The sequence below is a fragment of the Dipteris shenzhenensis genome, chromosome 21 (genome assembly GCF_047967505.1).
Source record: "Dipteris shenzhenensis isolate YYH24624 ecotype China chromosome 21, Dip_SZ_1.0, whole genome shotgun sequence".
Taxonomy (NCBI): domain Eukaryota; kingdom Viridiplantae; phylum Streptophyta; class Polypodiopsida; order Gleicheniales; family Dipteridaceae; genus Dipteris; species Dipteris shenzhenensis.
In genome coordinates, this window is record NC_141616.1 from 47,656,213 (window position 1) to 47,674,547 (window position 18,335).

Sequence of the window (18,335 nt, forward strand, 5' to 3'; positions counted from 1 at the left end):
GGCACTCCTCAGAGGAGGCTCTACCGGCATCTTAGTAGGGACCAAGATGTCGGATCACTCCGGCGGTCCTTCACTTGGAGTAGCCTCACAGCGGACTTCTCCAAAAGGGGGTCTATATACCGGATCATCTTCTACAGGAGGTGGATGTACAACACAATCACTACAAAACCCGTTTCTTTGGGAAAGAAACGTTTCGAAATGTTTCTATCCCAAAGAAAGGTGGCCAAGGGTAGTATTACTGGAAATTCTGCATGTTAGGCATTATTTGAACATGCCATGCATATGTGGGACATATTTAAGACATTTTTGGCACTAAAAAGTACCATCAGGCGTTTCAAAACTTTTGCTTTTTTTTGAAACGTTTTGAAATGTTTCACGTTTCTACGTTTCGAAACGTTTCTGGTGACTATGGTACAACATGCGATATTGGAGATTTGGAGATAGTTCGAGGACGGACCTAGTGAGGGTTGGGTGGCGTGGGTGGTTGAGACAATTCAATAGAGTAGTCAGGCGCTCCAGTCCCAGGCCCTTAGACAGAGATTGCTCTTCAACAGCAGTGGGAGAGAGCACTTCATCGAGGCCAACATCCATAGAGAGACTCAGGGAGCAGGATCTCGGATCCCGGTGGCTTAGGGACCGTTTGGAGTGTGCAGGATTCGAGCTACAGGACTTGGAGATGTGTGGAGTAGAGTTCTCGTACCACTCGTCTCGGGCCAGATGGGTCCAACAAGGGGATAGGATGACTAGGCAGTTCTTTCAGACCCTAGGACCACGTTCAGCAGGGATTCAGCTTTAGCGACCCCATGACTTGCAAGGTCATATGCACACGGACGCACAGGAGATACTTGAGATGACCACGAAGTTCTACCGCCTGTTGTTCAGTCGAAGGAGTCGCCCACGGCTCTTTTAGAGAGGCGATATGGGAGTAGGTTCCTTCAATCGTCATGCAAGGTTTGAGCAGACACCTACAGGCACAGTTTACCGACGAGGAGCTTTGGGAGGCCTTGCAGGCCCTACCGACCTAGAAGTGCTCTGGAGAAGACGGCCTAACCAGAGCTTCTTCAGGTGCTTTTGGGAGCATAGCTCTACCCCACTCAGGTTAAGCCTATCAGGAGATTTTCGACTTGGGCTCCCTGCCGCACTCTTTGGGAGGAGATAGATCAAATATTCGTAAGTGGAGATCGATCACCTTGCTCGACACGGCTTACAGGATCTTGGCCAAGGTCTTGAGCCTACGGTTGAGACCCCACTTACTAGACATCATCCATAAGTTCAGGAGCATAACATCTTGGACATCATCTCACTTTCTGGGAGGCAGTGGACTGGTCTAGGGAGGAGTCATAGCCTCTCGCCATTCTTCTTTTGGATTTCGAGAAGGCATACGATAGAGTAGAGTGATCCTTTTTGGAGGGTACCATGCAGAGACTTGGCTTCTGAGAGACTGGATCAGAGGGGTTTCAGCTCTCTATGCAGGCAGCTCTAGCCAGGTGATTATTGGGGGACATGTAGGAGAGGCCTTTTCTCTTACCCGTTGAGTGAGACAGGGCTGCCCTCTTGCCCCCTACCTGTTTCTCTTTGTAGCGAAAGCCCTAGGTTACTTATTGCGCTCCCGTGCACTGGCCTCACAGGGATGAGGCTACTAATCCGGCAGGAGGAGGAGGAGCTTCTAGACTTTGAGTTTGCAGGTGATACAACCCTTTATGTGGAGTTGGTATTGACAGGTTGGTATTGACATTTTGGCAAGGCAACAGTTCAGCCCAGTCCTAGAGAGTGTTTGGTGAAAGCTCTTGTATTGGAGCTCAACCAAACTCTTACTAGCAGGTAGAGCGTTGGTGGTTAACCAGGTCCTTCTCGCCACGGCTTGGTATATTGCCTCTTGTTGGTGTTCCCATTGGGGTTGCATAGGGGAGCTACGCCGCTTACTGCGGAACTTTCTGTGGGCAGGTTCTGATGGGACGCGTAACTCTAGAGCTAGGTGGCTTGGTAGATGGTGATTATGCCATAGGCGCAAGGTGGATTAGGCATCATTGATCTAGAGATGTAGAGCAGGGCCTTGCTGGGCAAGCTGGTGGTGAGAGACCTCACCCCAGGAGCGGAGCCCTAGAACCTCCTCCTTAAGCGGGGGCTTCTTGGGAACACTCCTCACATACGAGGTCCGTGGTGACAGTTTTACAGGTGGATTTTCTCTGAGGCTCCCTTGATAGGGAAAGGCTCTCCATTGATGAGTAGTCTCTACAATGTGTGGTAGAGATTAGCGGGATGACTTATTCGGGCTAGGTCGTCATGTAGAAAGGAATTTGAGAGGCAGCGATTCATATGGCACTCAGAGGTCAGGGATGCGGAGGGACACATGCTAGGTCAGCGGATCCACATTGGATGGGCACTATGGAATAGTGGACCGGCTAGTTCCTTCGGGGCTTGGAGGAGACTTCCTAGAGAGCCAGAGGCTAGAATGCATACCCTCTCTGCGGCAAGCACCCGGATGATAGAGATTGAGGCAGCGATCCCCGATTCGTGGTGGGAGGGATTACGGAGTCCTTGGACCCCACACTGCTGGTCAGGACAGTTTTCGTGGACCAGGGTACCTCTCAAGATACGCTTCTTGCGGGAGTCTCTTAGATCCTGTCATTGTTAGGTTTACAGGGTGGAGCCCCGAGGCTCATGGCAGGTGGATACAGAGCTGGATGAAGAGACAGAGGCATCCTTGGAGGGTCTGGAGTGACAGAGGGTTAGGATTGTGGGCCGCTTTGGCAGGACTGGCACATAGACCCCACCATAGTCTTATCGACGGTCGACCCTGGAGGAAGCTGTCTGGCGCTTGTGGATTTGGGAAATAGATTAGGAGGGATAAGATAATGAGTGGGGGGAGGACGGAAGCAGATAGATGGAATAGATTAGGGGGGATAAGATGTCAAACCCGAAAACGAGTATAAATGCATGGAAGGCCTCCCTCACTTCGTCCTTTTACTTAAAATGACCCCTAGTGCTAATCCCTACTTACCTGAATTTTTATTACATTCTGCTCTTTGCAGCATGCTTCAGTCTTATCCAAACTACGCATTTTGATCATTAGTTTTGGCTGAAGGAGAATTGTGATGTTGATGGAGATACTCCCAAGCAGTTGCATGTAAAGATTGTTTGGTGATTGAGGCACACACCAATTTCAAGTCTGTATTGGGGGCCAGGCTTGCTGTATATGCTTTGCTTGCACGAGCTATATTAGACATGTTGCAGATTCTTCAACTGCAACCTTTGAGGGGACAACTCTCATGGATAAATTATAATGTACATAGTACCATTAGGCACCTTGTGTGATGCACATGACGTGTGCTTTTAGGATTCCACATCCGGTCGTGATCGTCGATGATTCCCTTGTGTGAGTGCTAGTGCTTATGGTAGGCCATTATCTAAACTGTGAAATGTTCATGGTGCGTTTTGGAATGTATGTGTCACAATGTGGCTCCTTGCCATGACAATGGAGGAAAGTCCTGGGTAGATTGTGTCCTGCCGCGTGTGTTGGCTGCAAGATATTTCAGAATTGTAAGACGTGTGATTGAACAACCCCTTGGCGTGAAGTTTAAGGCATACTCAACCCACTGGATGCAAGCAGTCCATAAAATACTGAGGACTGGCGCTGGACAGGCTGCTATCACTTCAGCAACTAAGGATACTACTGATTAATTGGATCAGGGTGCTAAAAAGGCTCTTCATCCTGTAGGCCCTTCCGCTCAATGTAATACTTACTAAGGACTTAGTTTCTGAGCACCTGATGATGGAATCCAATGATCATTTTATTAGGTCACGAGCACCTGATGATGGAATCCAATGATCATTTTATTAGGTCACTGTCTCACCTGTGAGTCCCCATATGAGGAGGATATAGGGGTACTTTAACTGGGACAGAGATTGGCAGGGAAGGGGAGAAGTAGCCCTGATCTATAGATATGGATATCGGCATCAGTAGCTGCAGATTTTTGGAGACCCATGCTGCCTATTTGCAGCAAAGCTTCGAGGCCAGCAAATGGCCCTTATATAGGGCTTACCCCTGATCCATGTCGGGTCTGCATTTGGGGGAGGGGTTTTGGTTGGAGCTAAATGGGAACAGACTGCTCGGATGACTGTTGGCCCCTGGCTGCCAGACTAGTAGGCTGGTCAGCGTGCCACTGGTCAGCCACAGACTGGCCGTGCCCCTCAATACTCTAAGTAAAGGACAACTCTGTCACTACCTTCTGAAAGGCTGTCTATCGTGGCGACCTTCCATCAATTGCCTCAAGTTTCAGCATTATGACCATATTTCCCTCGGAAACCCAAATCTTCGATATCTGATGCATCTATATGTAATGTAGCATCAATGTACAGATCGGATGTTATTTGTATCTTGACGTCTTTCAAGGGAAACTATTTCAACGCTTGTATTGGTCAATATTTAGGCCAGTAGTTCAGCTGTCCTTGCTTGTGGGTACCTGGCAAGAATGGTCTCAAGGGTAACTTAATGCAATTCACAGTCCAATGAAAGATTGTATTGCCATGCATTTGCGCGATTTCTTCTCCCTATTCCCTTTTTAAAATAAAAAACTCTTTGTCAGTATTTGTAAAGTGATTTTGAATTGTTTCTTCTAGAGAGATATGTTAACTTCAGTGATTATTACAGGTAGTCTTAAGTCCCTTTCTGATTGGTTGCACTTTTTAGTATGCTGCCACATGATTGATCACCTTGCTATAGTTTTCTATGCTATGGAGAAGATCATTTAAGTTCACAGTTGAACCATATGATTGATTGGACATGGAGAGCTTTGAAGTCCAGTTTAACTCTTCCACTTATCGCCTATTTTCTGTCTGGAAAGATGGTTGGATGGGTCTGCAAGATATTGGCAAAAGGTGGTCTTTGCACTGGCAGACATTTTTGAGATTTCATGACCTCTTGATCATATATGTGGCTTAGACTCTTATCATCTGAAGGTATATGTGCAACTTATCGGGGCCTTTGATATGGAATCCTGTATTGGCCTGCAGGCAGCCTGGTTAATATATAAGTTTTGTGTTTGTACTGGATGGAAGGCAGCAATTTCTGATAAATCTTTATTTGAGAGGACAAGAGACGGGGTCCTCAAGATTCCCATCAGAGACAGTTATCACGCCTTTGGACCATCACTAAGAGTGCTTTATTTATCATACAAGAAGCAAGCTATATTTGATTTTGTCTCTTTGTTATCGACTATCGTTGAGTTGGGGCTTCTTGTGGATGGTAGAAGTCTTCACAGATATGTAAAAGCAATTGTTATGGGTATATAAAGATGTAAAGCTCATGCAGCTGCCTTTATACTGAAGGAAGCATTTATACTGGCCAATAATATGTTTCTCATATGCTTCTACCTCTTGGTAAGCTTGTTTGCTTTTAGTGGTGGATGTTCTATTTCGTGTAGAAATTATGGTTTGTATTCAATGAGTACACGGGGTTTACATTGATACTTGCACAGGTAGACGAGATTTTCGGGGAGGTGATTTGAGGGAGAGACTTGACCGACGACCTTCCCCGCGCAGTAAGAGGTTTTCTCCAGGAAGGGATAGCAGAGGGCGCAGAGGGCAATTGGATCGAGGTAGTATTACATGTTAAAATCTTTTTGAGATTGCTGAATGGAAAAGTACACCTTTGTGCAGTGTCTGTATATGTTGTTCAGTTGCTATTCAAGCTGTACTCCATCTGTAGTGGCATGGTGTATTTTTCTTATCTAAGTATGGTCATAGGCTTAATAAGTATATGCGAATGATTACAGGCTGTTTGGCTGAGCTTTTGATTTCTTTTGTTTTTCTAGTTCGGTCGATGAGACAAACCTCTAGAGATGGGTAAGATATGCAATGCACGTGACATGATTAGTCCAGCTGTTGACACAAACATATAAGTAGTTCCCAATAAAAAATTGTGAGGTTGTTCTTTTGAATCTTTAGCTTAGTACTGTGTAGAAACAAATACATTTGCTAGGACTTGTGTTGTTTTTGTTTTGAGTCACACTACAAAAGTAAAGTTTATGTGAGCAATTGCGCCATAGATGAAGCTAGTTGTGCAAACATTTTGTGTTGCCACTTTAGCCCTGGTATGGCCTTGTAGGCCAATTAGGACACTTGGTCCACCTAGGACATCTAGGATTGGTACAGTTAGGACATTTAGTCCTAAGTTGGTTGGGTCGTATATTGGCCACTATTGTACTTTCTCATTATCCATTTGCAAGTACACTCCATTGCTCGTCTGCTCGCTTGCATTTCAGCTTCTTTCCATTGCACTCCCATTCTGAATCCAGCCTGCCATTGCTCCAGCCCTCGACTTATAGCTCAGGTCCTTCAACTGCCACAGCTGCCACAGCTCGCCATTTGTTTGCAGCACACCACGACCCGTCCAGCTGGTTTGTTGCCCTTGTTGGAGACTCTAGCTGAGCTCACAGCTCGACGCAGCTCTGGCGACTAGTTCTTTGCTCCATTGAGTTCTTGGAAGCTGCCGTGCAGCTCAAGGAGCTCTTCCATCTTGATGCAGTGAATTGCGCCGGTTTGGAGGGACTACTGCAGCTGCACTCAAGGCCTAGAAGCCATTTGGTGTGAACTTTGAGCTTTATTTCGACTTGCAGTAGACAATCTAGCACCCGATTAACAGGCGCAACCACCTCTTGCAAAATTTCGATCAGTTTGAGCAGCACTTTGACCTGTTTGTTCAGTCATATGGACTATACAGAATCCCTGCGTGACTACTGTCCGTACATTGCATTTGAGATCTTTGTTGTCCATACACCTCAACGTCCGTACTGTGCAGACAATGTGTGTGTTTTTGACAGTTCTGAATTTCTGACAGCTCCTATGCTTCAGATTTGGTTCCAATCTTCAGGCTTGTGGATCAGGAGCTTGCATTTGCAAAGAATATGGGGCTTTGGAGTGTGCTGACAGCTCATTGCAGTACAAATGGAACTGGTAAATCGGTTTCCTTGGATTTCTACTCTTTCTTGGCTCATGTCACCTTCACAAATTTGGTGCTTTTCACAAATTTGTAGCCAGGATTGTAGTAAGTGCTTGGTAAGGCCTTGTATTCTGTTTTTTGCTCACTTTGGCTTGCCAAAAATTGGGGCTTTTGCTCCCATTGCCTTGCATTGGCCTCCATAGCAGAGATATCTCGATATCGAATCATCTCGTACTGTGGGGATTCTCCTTTTTGAGCAGCCTTGAGCAGATTTTGCCCTTGATTAGGGGCTGAACTCCTAGACAGAGTTTTCTTGGACGGAGTTTTGTAGGACAGACATTTGCAGCCAACCTTTTGTAGGAGGCATTTGCAGTCAGCGCTTGAGGGCAGCTTTATGCATTTGGCTCAGATTTGAGCAGCCATTGGGGCAGTCACATGTGCAGACATTTTGATGTCATTTTTTACTTGACTTTTCAGATTTGCAGTCAGATTCTTGGGCAGCAAGTTCATTTGCAGTGATAGCCTTGAGGCTTGGACAATTGCTGTTGAGTAGAGCACATTGCAATGGCAAGCAATGATTTGCTTGGAATGCTTTCAGATGAGGACGAGCTTGATGGTCCCAACTATCCAATGTGGTCGTCCATGGTGCGCCACTTATTGGTTGCCAAGAATTTTTGGGGTATTGCTGCAGGTACAGAGGTGGGACTGCCCTCTCAGGCATCCACAGCCACTCCACTCCATTGCTGCATCTACATCATCTACCACTACATCTACATCATCTACCACTACTACCACCTCCCACACAGGATGAGAGAGATGCAAAGGCACATGCCTTGATTGCCTTATCTTGCAAGAATTTCATTATTCTTCATATTTGGTCTTGCAAGACAGCAAAGGTTGGATGGGATACATTGGCTAATCTCTATCAAGGGGACAACATGGATGCCTATCTCACAACAGTCAAGGACAATAGAGAGCAGCACTAGATTCTCAATTTGTGTCCACTATGTTGAGTTGCCTTCTTGATTCTTATCAGGGCTTCGATACGATGTTGAGGTTAGTGGCCATGGGTAACCCCAACCAGACACCTCTAGTAGTTCTCAACTTCCTCATGATGCCCATGTTCAGCCTGATTGCATCAGCTTGATGATCATGCTATTGAACAGGCAGTTGCAGAGGAGGGGTCTGTCATTATTTTACATAAAACAGTCCCAAGTGGCTTTTGGATACTCTCAGGGACAAGTAGCAGGCTGAGCCATTGGCTGCCCACACTAGAGGTGCACAGAGATAGGTGCATGGCAATTTTTTTGGATATTGCTTTAACTGGCACGGCTTGCAATGAGGAACCTTTATGCCATATGGATGCTTTTGGCAGCAGAGAGTGGATGGATGCTATGAAAGCTGAATTGGATTCCATTCGCGAAAATAACGCATGGGGGTTGTGTGATGTGCCTCTTGGCAAGCGTGCCATTGGCACTAAGTGGGTTTACAAATTGAAGCGGAAAGCTGATGGTAGTGTCGACCACTACAAAGCCCATCTTGTTGTCAAGGGCTATGCTCAGAAGCAAGGAATTTTTGTTCCCATATAACGCATCACTACCGTTTGGTGATTGCTATTGCGTCACACAAGGCTTGGGAGGTTCATCAACTTGACATTCAAATTGCTTTTCTTCATGGTGATTTGGTTGAGGAAGTCTATGTAAGCCAACCTCCTGGTTTTGATGTTAAGGGGTCTGAAAATAAGGTATGGCGGCTTCGTAAGGCCTTTTACGGATTGAAGCAGGCAATCCGGGCATGGTATGCCAAAGTACATTCACATTTGATATGCCTTGGTTTTCAGAACAGTCCCACAAAAGCAACTCTTTATGTGCGGAAGGGTGGAACAAATTTGCTTATATTGATTCTTTATGTGGATGACATGCTTATCATTGGGCAGATACTCGGAAAATTGCAGCCTTCAAGGCTGATTTGCAGAAATATTTTGCCATGTTAGATATGGGCCAGCTGCATTACTAGCTTGGCATCTAGTTTCCTCATTTTGAATGGGGAAAATGATGAGCCAGCTAAGTACGTTAGACAACTCTTACATTGCTTCCAGCTCAAGGACTGTAAGCTGGCTTCGACACTTTTGGACCCTGGCTTTGGTTTCTCCTCTAAGGATGGGAGTGATCCATTTGATGCCACTCTTTATTGGCAGGCTGGCCATTGTTGGCTGCCTTATCTATTTATGCCATGACTCACAGTAGGCCTGATCTGCAATGTGCAGTTTTTCAATTAAGCATATTCATGCCCAAACCGAGTTCACAGCATTGGCAGGGAGCCCTCTCATGTCCATTCAATTTGTGGTTGGGGGACATGAATAGTGCCGATATACATGAGTCTCCAGATGGTTTCGATAGCAAGGCATGTCTATTGACAATGCACTGCCATATCAGTACTCACTTGATGCCGCTTTCATATGACACAAGGTGACTCATTAGATCATCTGAGATGACCTTTGGCAGGTATATACCCAGAGGACATGGATTTTTTCTACTCACCACATGAGACCAAGAGGGCCCTCTAGAGAGAGAATTTCCTCCACTTGAGTGACAAAGCTTCATCCAGGGCCAGATACTTAAAATTCAATCTCTCCCAGGTAGTACGGATTACCATGGGAAAACTCAGGGTCTCTTCTCATAGATTCCAGATTGAGGTAGATCGTGAGATTGCAGCCAAATAACACCGGCAATATTTGAGACTCTACATTCTTTGTCATACACATGAGGTGGAAACCAAGGAGCATGTTCTGATGTGATGTCGTAAGTATTATGAGATACATGGTCCATGCATATGAGTCGAGTCATTGACTACTGAGAACAGAGATGCGAGAAAAGTAGAGTGAGGTTGCTTGCTTAAGGCCAACTCTCCTACGCAGCAACCCTGAGATCACAAGATGTTTAATATGGCACACAACTCAAATACATGTGCTTACTTAAAGAGGGCAACTCAGATTTGGAAGAGAACTGAGATGTATAGCCATCACATAATAGTTATACGTGATGCACCCTCTAAAGGAAAACATCTCTTCTGCCATGTGCCTCTGTGTCGGCTTTAGTAGCTACTCAAGGCTGAGCACTTCTGCGAAGATATGCTCTGATGTGTATACTGCAGAGAAAGCTCCCTTTGTTGCACCTCTTGTGCTCTCCTATGGATCTGCTGCAGAAGTCAAGGACTTGTGCTTTTGCAGGGTACTTTACAAACGATGATGATCTCTAGGTGCTCTGCTCAAGGCTCCATGTATGGCGGACTGCTATAGGTCCCCAAATGTGGGCATACTGTCAACCTTCCATGCTGAACAGGGTGGCCCATTGGGCTGCCCTTCAATAACATAAACAATGAGTCTGATTTGCTGCCCATGTGGCCATCATGACGAGAAATGACTATTTTGACATCAATAGACATTAGAACATTATTACATGATGCACCAATTTGATGGTGTGACATGTATTTGTATTATGATGGACTCCAATTGATTTTTCTATGGTGGTGGATCATTTGAGTAGATAGGACCCCTCGAGCTGGAGGTGCTGCTTTAGATGGCACCAAATTTGGACATGTAACACTTATTTATTAATAAAGATGTGTATCCACGTGTCTAGGTCCTAGGGGTAATAGGAAAAGGAAGGGTGCATTAGAGTGCAGTGCATGGGCATTGGGTCATAGGCTAAGGGGACTTTGAGTGATCTCGAGGGACATTAATGAAAGGTATCCCACTTTATTGTTGAGATCTCACATAGCATTCTCTCTACCACTTTGCATGCATTCACAATCTCTCTCTCACCTTCTCTCACCTTGCATATAGGTCAAACAGAAACAAGTACTGTCACGAGGGTGCTCTTCCCCCATTGGAGGGCCCAATTAGTGTCAAAATTTTGCATGCGTTTGCACCCATTTGCATTTTTGCAAGTTTGGTTCATATCTTAGTTCCAAGGGCAGAAAAGGTTTGGCGATAGGCAGGCTGTATGGCCAGGGAGAGCTGTAGATGACGAAGGGAAACATAGCCTGTTCAAAGGGAGATGCAGTAGGAAACGCCACAGCATCAAAGAGCTATGTGGCAAGAAGACCCGTACAGACAAGAAGTCACGTGCTAGGGGTGCGACCAAGGCACGGAGGAGTGATGTAGGAGTAGGACACGCAGAACCACCAGAACAGTTCGTGGTTTAACAAGGAGTTTTTGGTCGCATGTGACTTCGAATTCCCATTCTCGAGACCTTGAAATTTGGAGGCTCTCTGGAAGGGCTTTCTCATACATTTCTGTTTTTTAGATGGGGAAAGGACGTGTCCTAACAGGGTGCCTCCTCCCCTCCTAATTCCCCTCCCCAGTTCTATTGAATGGAAAGTTGGATCGGAATGAGGTTTTAAGGGGATCTACCCACCAAGTACCCCCTATAATGGTGTTGAGACCTCGGATTCACTCAAATTAGGCACCTTAAAGTGAGCATACTATTTTACAGCAATAGACAAGGAAAAAAAGGCTCAAAAGGTAAGGAAGAAGAGCTCATTTTATCTTGTTTTTGGACACAAACGAAGCAGAGTCGGATAAGTACCACCAACTCTATAAAATTCAAATTTTGTTGTAAAATAAACCTCTCTTTGAAATTAGAGCAAGCCATTTCTCTTATTAGTAAAAGAAAGAGTGGAAGGGTAATGGAGCCCATTGCCGGAATGAAAGAGGGAAAGAACATGGATTAGGGTTTATTTCCTCCCCACCTGTGAGCCCCCAAATAAGGAGTGCATTGGGGGGGTGGACCATAGTATAATGGGCTGCCACATGGACAGCATATGGGGTCCCATGTGGGCAGCACAAAGACAAAGGTACTGGAGGGTGCCTTGGAGGTTTGCAATAGGCCGATGGATCCACGCGGCAGCGCGGCTCAGGAATGAGCAGGTCTACGCTGGAACAAGAGGCTGGAGTAGGGCGCCTGCATGGCGGGTGACATCTGCAACTGGATGGACAAGTACGGGCTGCTGCAGGGACCTGTGTCATGGGTTCCAGGAGCCAGACAGAGGTGGTACAGAAGCAGGAAGAGGTGCAGCAGGATTGCGGGATATGAGAGGCCATATGGGCTGGATTTGTCTTAGCGCCATTGGCTGGTTGCCGCGTGCCCAGGCGGGCTAGGAAGCGGCTGCAAAGGGGATCTCCCTTTGGGGCATTTATAGACCTCCCCCACCACTCGGCTGGTAGGGGGAGTTCTAGTCGGCCCAAGTGGGCTGGCTGGTTGGTCTTTTCAAGGGGGCCTTGAGCCCTATAAAAGGGGGCCTTGGGGCCTCCATAAGGCATCACCGGGAGCAGCACTTCACAAAGCAGGAAGGAGCAACATAGCAGCCGCAATTTGGCCTATTGTCACGAGGGCATGAGTTTTTGAACTTTCGGTCAACAATTTAACCAAGATGTGCCAACTTCGGTTGGAAAGGTTTGATTATAATTAAGGCGCCTTGAGTGTCGGTCAAAGCCCTTAATTATAGTCGAATAGGGCGACCTGGGTCAACCAAAGAATTATTGTTTGTGCGTGCGCATTGGTTTGCTTGGTGGGGACTCCCACAGAGACTAGGAATAGTCTAGAGGTTTCTATTTGCATGCCATGGTGGTATGTCTCATTAATTTGTTGCAGGTATCAAAAGGGGTTTATTGCCCTACTTCTATGGAGCCTAGCAAGAAAACGGGAGGTGTCCATGCGATTGAGGTCTACAGAATTTCCCTTTAGTGGCATATAATCTAGCTAGTAGTTTAATATTGACAAGTGGCATGTTGCCAAAAGGATGAGCCATGGGCTCTTGTAAAAGTTTAATCAAGTATGGTTTTGGTTCAGCCGGTGAGTTGAGACCTTTGTACTCAACAAGAGATTAGACCTTGTGGGGGTTCCAGCCCGATGATCCCTAGTGTTGTGTGTGAGAGAGAGAGAGAGAGAGAGAGAGAGAGAGAGAGAGGGAGATGTATTAACGTCTATGGGAGGCCTCGCGAGCCTATGAGACAAAATGCAAAACCCAAACAAGCCGGCTGAAGCAAAGGGCTCACTAAGGCCGTTGCTGAAAGCTAAAGTGCTAAGCTAGTGAACAAAATAATAATAGAGTAGCAAAATATCAGAAGAGTATAATAGCTCAGAGCTAATGCTCCAAGTACATGCCTAGGTTCCATATATCTAGGTAACCTAGTGGCTCTCTGATGAGATGTGAGGAGCTTTGGTATATGTGTCTGTCGAGCTGTCCCTCGACACGGTGGAGGGTGTGGTCTCCTCAATCTTTGTATCTTATGGGCTACGTCAAGGGTGACGCCTCGTCTTTGGCGGCCACCTTTGAGGAGGGTTGAGATAGATTGGACCTTGATAGTGTGCTCTGGTCCCTCTCCGTGTCGCATGTGGAGTGCGTGTCTCTCTTCTGGTAGCATCATGGCGGAGACTCCCACTGCTAACATCGTGGTGGAGACTTCTAGTGCTAATCCATGATGCTCTCATCTCATCAAGCTCCTCTCCCTTAGCCTCACCGGCGGCTGACTCAGATGCATAGATCTGTAACAAGTGTTTGTGCTTTGTCATGCTCGGTGATCTGTGGCATCAAACCCTGTTTCTCTCTAGTCTGTTGGATCAGTATATCTCTCTGTCGCCGCATCTCAATCAGATAGAGCCCAAGACAAACCTGATCGGGAAAATGGATCAGCCGTGTAAGTGGACCAAAGCCATGCCCCTCTTGAAAGAGGAAGTGGTATCGCCCTCGGATCTCATAGTAGACTGGGCAAACACATAGAAAATGCTCCTCTATCTCTTTCTCCTCCATGTGTCATAGTGTGCAGACCTTGTGCTCTCTGGGTATGCCTGCAGCTCTCCCTGTCTCAATCCTCAGCTGATGTGATGAGACTTGCAACTGACCAATGGCGATCCTCCATGCATGTGAGACTCTCCTATCCTTGAGGTACTGAGGTCTGATGACGAGACCATGCTCCGAGACCCTCAGGAAGTGGTCATGGTAGAACTGAATCTTGGTGGGGAACTCCTCTCCCCCCCAAGCCATAGATATATGGAGCTGGAGGAGGTCCAACCGTATGATACGGTTGATCTCATCTCGTGGGATCATCTCGGGTGGTGCATCCATGTTGTACTGAAAGGGGGGACGTCTGTCCATCCGGATGCCGTGACTACCAAACACCTGTGCGTACCACGCTGTATCACACGGCTCTCTGCTAGTCACTTGGAAGACTCCAATGCTAGCCTCGGTAACTTCCAATGGGGTAAGGCCCAAAATCTGTGGAGGAAAGTCGCTGTCTGAAAGATGGCATCGACTTGGAGAGGGTTCATGGCGAACTCTGCCTGCATAATTTGAAGAGAGAGAGAGAGAGAGAGAGAGAGAGAGAGAGAGAGAGAGAGTGTTGTGTGCTTGCAAAGAGAGGAAGAGATAAAATCGTTGCCAGTCCTACATTTCCAACGTGTGAGAAATTGGTATGGAGATATTACTGGCTCGCTGTTATTGGTATTTCCAATGTGTGAGAAATTGGTATCGAGATATTGCTGGCTCACTGTCATTGGTATCATAGCATGGTTTTGTTGCCCCTTCTGCAACAACGATCCCGGAGAAAGGAATAAGCACTTTGAAATGTGCTTCAGATGCACAATGCTATGCCGACCTAAATGCGTCGATGCCTGCGTAAAGGGTAGTGTCCCATCATCGCCTTTGTGAAGCATCACAGTTCCTGCATAAAGGGTAGTGTCCCATCATCGCCTTTGTGAAGCATCACAGTTCCTAGCGCCAACGTGAGAGAGATCAAGACTTGACTAGGTGTAGTCCATGAAGGAGCTAGAATCAATTGGGCTAAGCTTAGGAGGTAGTATATTGGCAACGGTAAAGTAAAGGCGATGAGCAGCCGTTGCATCTTACGACGACGGATAGTTTGAAGCAGGGCGAGACCCAAGCAAGGGCAATTGGTGGATGGAGAATTAGCTCATGATTCCTACGAATTTTGCAAAGAGATTATGTGCTGTTGTATAGCAGCTGAAGCGACGAAGAAATTCAACGAATTTCTAATAGCTGGGATCGGGAGACCGCCTTGAGGGGATCGTGCAAATTGACTTGTATATGCAATTGTCAAGGCCTCGATCTTGTATTGCGCATATTCGCCTGCTGATTTGCTGTACATGGACGACCAGTGTCTAATATACAAGGAATTCATTGTATTATCGCCAACAGATATGCTCTCACTAATCACGCACATAAACCCATGTTGGGTTTACTAGATCAGACCCTAGATAGAGTTTGGTAAAGACGAGACAGGAAGCTAACACATGGCAGAGCTGACTTGGCAGATTTGCAAGTAGTGACACGTGGCATGTAGGCTGTTCACGCTGATGTGGTGAATCTTCGGAGTGCAGGTAATGTGGCTGTTAGGTGTTGACGTGGATGAGTAACCCCTGCCTAACCGGAGTCTGTTCAGTTAACTAGACCACAACAAATTAGTCTGGTAAGTCTAACCAGACAGCAGTTTGCTAACCAGCTTGTTTTTTTAAAAAAAGAAGAGAGAATTCTTACCTGTCAGTTTTATCTATCTATTAGTAATTACCTGTCAGAAAACAGCTGAGTATCAGTGAAAGAAATATGCATGCCTTGGAACTGAGAAAGGGAAGCCAGATGCATTCTTGGTGCTATTTGCAAGAACTAGAAGGGGCAATACAGTAGTTAAGGCCTTAGAAAATTTGGCGATTATGCAGTGTAATAAAGAAATATGCATGCCTTGGAACTGAGAAAGGGAAGCCAGATGCATTCTTGGTGCTATTTGCAAGAACTAGAAGGGGCAATACAGTAGTTAAGGCCGAAGAAAATTTGGGGATTATGCCATGAGTTGACAGCCAATTATTGGCACAAGTCAGATTAAGTTATGGATGCAATACACCTCTTGTTGAGGCATTTTTGCTTTTAAAAGAAATGGTTTCACTGTGTGAGAATTGACAAGTCTCAAGTCAAGTTTGCAGAGATGGCTTCACAAGACCATGCAGACTAACAAGGAGAGTTCTTACAGAGAGGTGCTTTCTCAGCTAGCAGAGACAAGAAGGGATTCTTTGTTTTGCAGATTAGAACATCCTCATGTAGAGGAAGGGCTAGAGAAAGCTCCCTCTGGAGGAACCGAGAAGGAGTTTGGCAGAGATTCCTGAGTACTGCTCCTACTCTTCCTTCATATGATGTCACAGAGCATGGATGGTTCCTTCCAAAGAAAGGAAGGACTTTAAAAAGACCTTCTATAAGCTGTTTATGTGTAAATAGTTTCGAGATCATGTCCTTACTAGCTGGGAAAGTTTGCATGTGGATGATGGGGACATAGTGGAAATCTATAACCAAAAGTTTTGGCATGCATATTTGCAGATTGCAGCTTTTAAGAAGGTGCCTAAGAAGACCCAGATAAGGAAGTATAGGGCTAGTCTTAATCCAAAGATACAGGCTGTGGTAAATACCCAGCATCATAAAGGCATACATAATATTATGCATGTAGCCTTTGTGGCAAGTTTGATGCATATGTAGGATCCCACTACAGTGCCTGCTCTATATGCCAGGACAACAGAGAAGAAGTCAGCCACTCCCAAGTCTGAGAAAAAAGAATACCCCAAGGCTCAAAACAGGGAATTTCAGCCTTAGAAGTCGAGGGGAAACAAAGCACAAAAAGTCTATAAGGGGAAACCACAGTTCACTCCTGAATAGATTGCCATTACGCAAAAGAGGATAGATGTTTCTGGTGTGGCAAAGAGGGGCATGCGGCTGAGTGCCCTGAGAGGCCCTCAGGCTCGAGGGAGCAAAGTAATCCCCAAGCACTGCCCAGGCTGGTGGCGGGTGGAATTGCAGATGTTTGGGAAGAGTGTCAAATCCTGAGGCAAGAGAGCTGTTGCTTTCATGTGGCAAGATAAGAGACCAACAAGCACTTATTTTGTTGGATCCAGGGGCTACTGATAACTTCATATCAGAAGACTTAGCGTTGAGGCTGGGAATAAAAACCGAAGAGTTTGGTAGGGTCCTAGATGCTGATTAGATGTTCCATGAGGATCCTATGCCTGTTACTCCCTTTATTGGGAAGCTCTGTGTCCATGTACAGAGTTATGTAGATCAGGAGGATTTCTTCATTTCCCCTTTTAAACATTATGATGTAGTTTTGGGAATGCCTTGGTTTCATCATAAGGCAGTGAAGTTGTCTCTTCCTGAAAGAGTGCTTGAGTTGTACATAGGGGTAAAGCACAACGTATTGTTGCCATGAATAGAGGGGACACCATCCACGTTTCTGTTGGCAAGGCAATAAAGTCTATAGTTTCAACGTACATGGTTTTCATTAAAGAAAGAGATTTAGAAGTGCATGCTTATGTGAATGATAATTAAAGAGAAAAATGTTAGTTTCTTGAAAATTTTAAAGATTGCTTCTCAGATGCATTGCCAAGGGAGTTGCCCTTTAAGAGAGTAGAACACCATTGTATAGAACTTATGCGTGGCAGTGAGCCACCCAAAAGACCGCCTTACAGGGTCAATGCTACCCAGAGAGGAGATTATGGCTCAAATACAAGACTTGCTGTCCAAAGGCTTAGCCCAGCTCCTCTCAGTTTTGTTCCGCTATACTCCTTGTATAGAAGAAAGATGGTTCGTTTCGTATGTGCGTTGATTATCGCGCACTAAACAAGATGACTTTCAATAATAGATACCTGATTCCGTGCCTAAATGATTATGGATGTGCTGGATCAGCTAAATGGATCTTCAGTTTTCAGCAGATTAGATTTGAAAAGTGGTTATGAGGAAGTTAGAATACAGCCACAAGATGTGCACGAGACAACATTTCGCACTACATTTGGGTTGTACGAGTATCTGTGATGCCTTTTGGGTTAACAAAGGCTACCTTTAACAGGATGATGGATCGCATCTTCCATCCATTTAGACACTTCATAGGTACCTTCTTCAATGATATTATAGCCTTTTCAAAGTCCGAAGAAGAGCACAGAGGACACCTTGTTGCTGTTTTTCAAGAGCTGCGTAATCATCAACTCTATGGCAACAGCAAGAAAAGTGAAATTTTCTTGGAAGAGATCCATTACTTGGGGCACATAATTTCCAAGAATGGAATTTAGATGGATCTTGCAAAGATCCAAGCCATCCAGGAATGGCCAGAGCTGAAAATTGTGCATGAAGTCCGTAGTTTCCTGGGTCTCTGTTCTTATTACAGAAGAATGTTGCTTCACTTCATGATGTAACTAAGAAAAATGCAGCGTTTAGATCGGGTATTCCTCAAAAGATAGCATTCAACACTCTCAAAGAGAAGCCGACTACAGAGTGAATTTTGGTGTATCAGTCTTTTGCTGTAAATTGTAATGCTTGTGGAGAGTGTGTTGGGGTTGCGACTTGC

At 45.7% G+C, this 18,335-nt stretch overlaps 1 protein-coding gene across 3 annotated transcripts in view; it reads left to right on the forward strand.

Annotated features, from left to right (window-relative positions):
- Nucleotides 1–18,335, forward strand: part of LOC147888966 (Zinc finger C-x8-C-x5-C-x3-H type family protein) — a 108,477-nt gene that overhangs the window by 12,398 nt on the left and 77,744 nt on the right. For 2 of the 3 annotated variants that reach the window (XM_087392141.1, XM_087392140.1), the window contains exon 2: nucleotides 5,478–5,597. In XM_087392141.1, the coding sequence (XP_087248267.1) occupies nucleotides 5,478–5,597 (120 nt within the window). Of the gene's footprint in view, nucleotides 1–5,039; nucleotides 5,380–5,477; nucleotides 5,598–18,335 lie in introns of those variants that run through there. The other variant, XM_087392142.1, reaches the window with a different exon arrangement.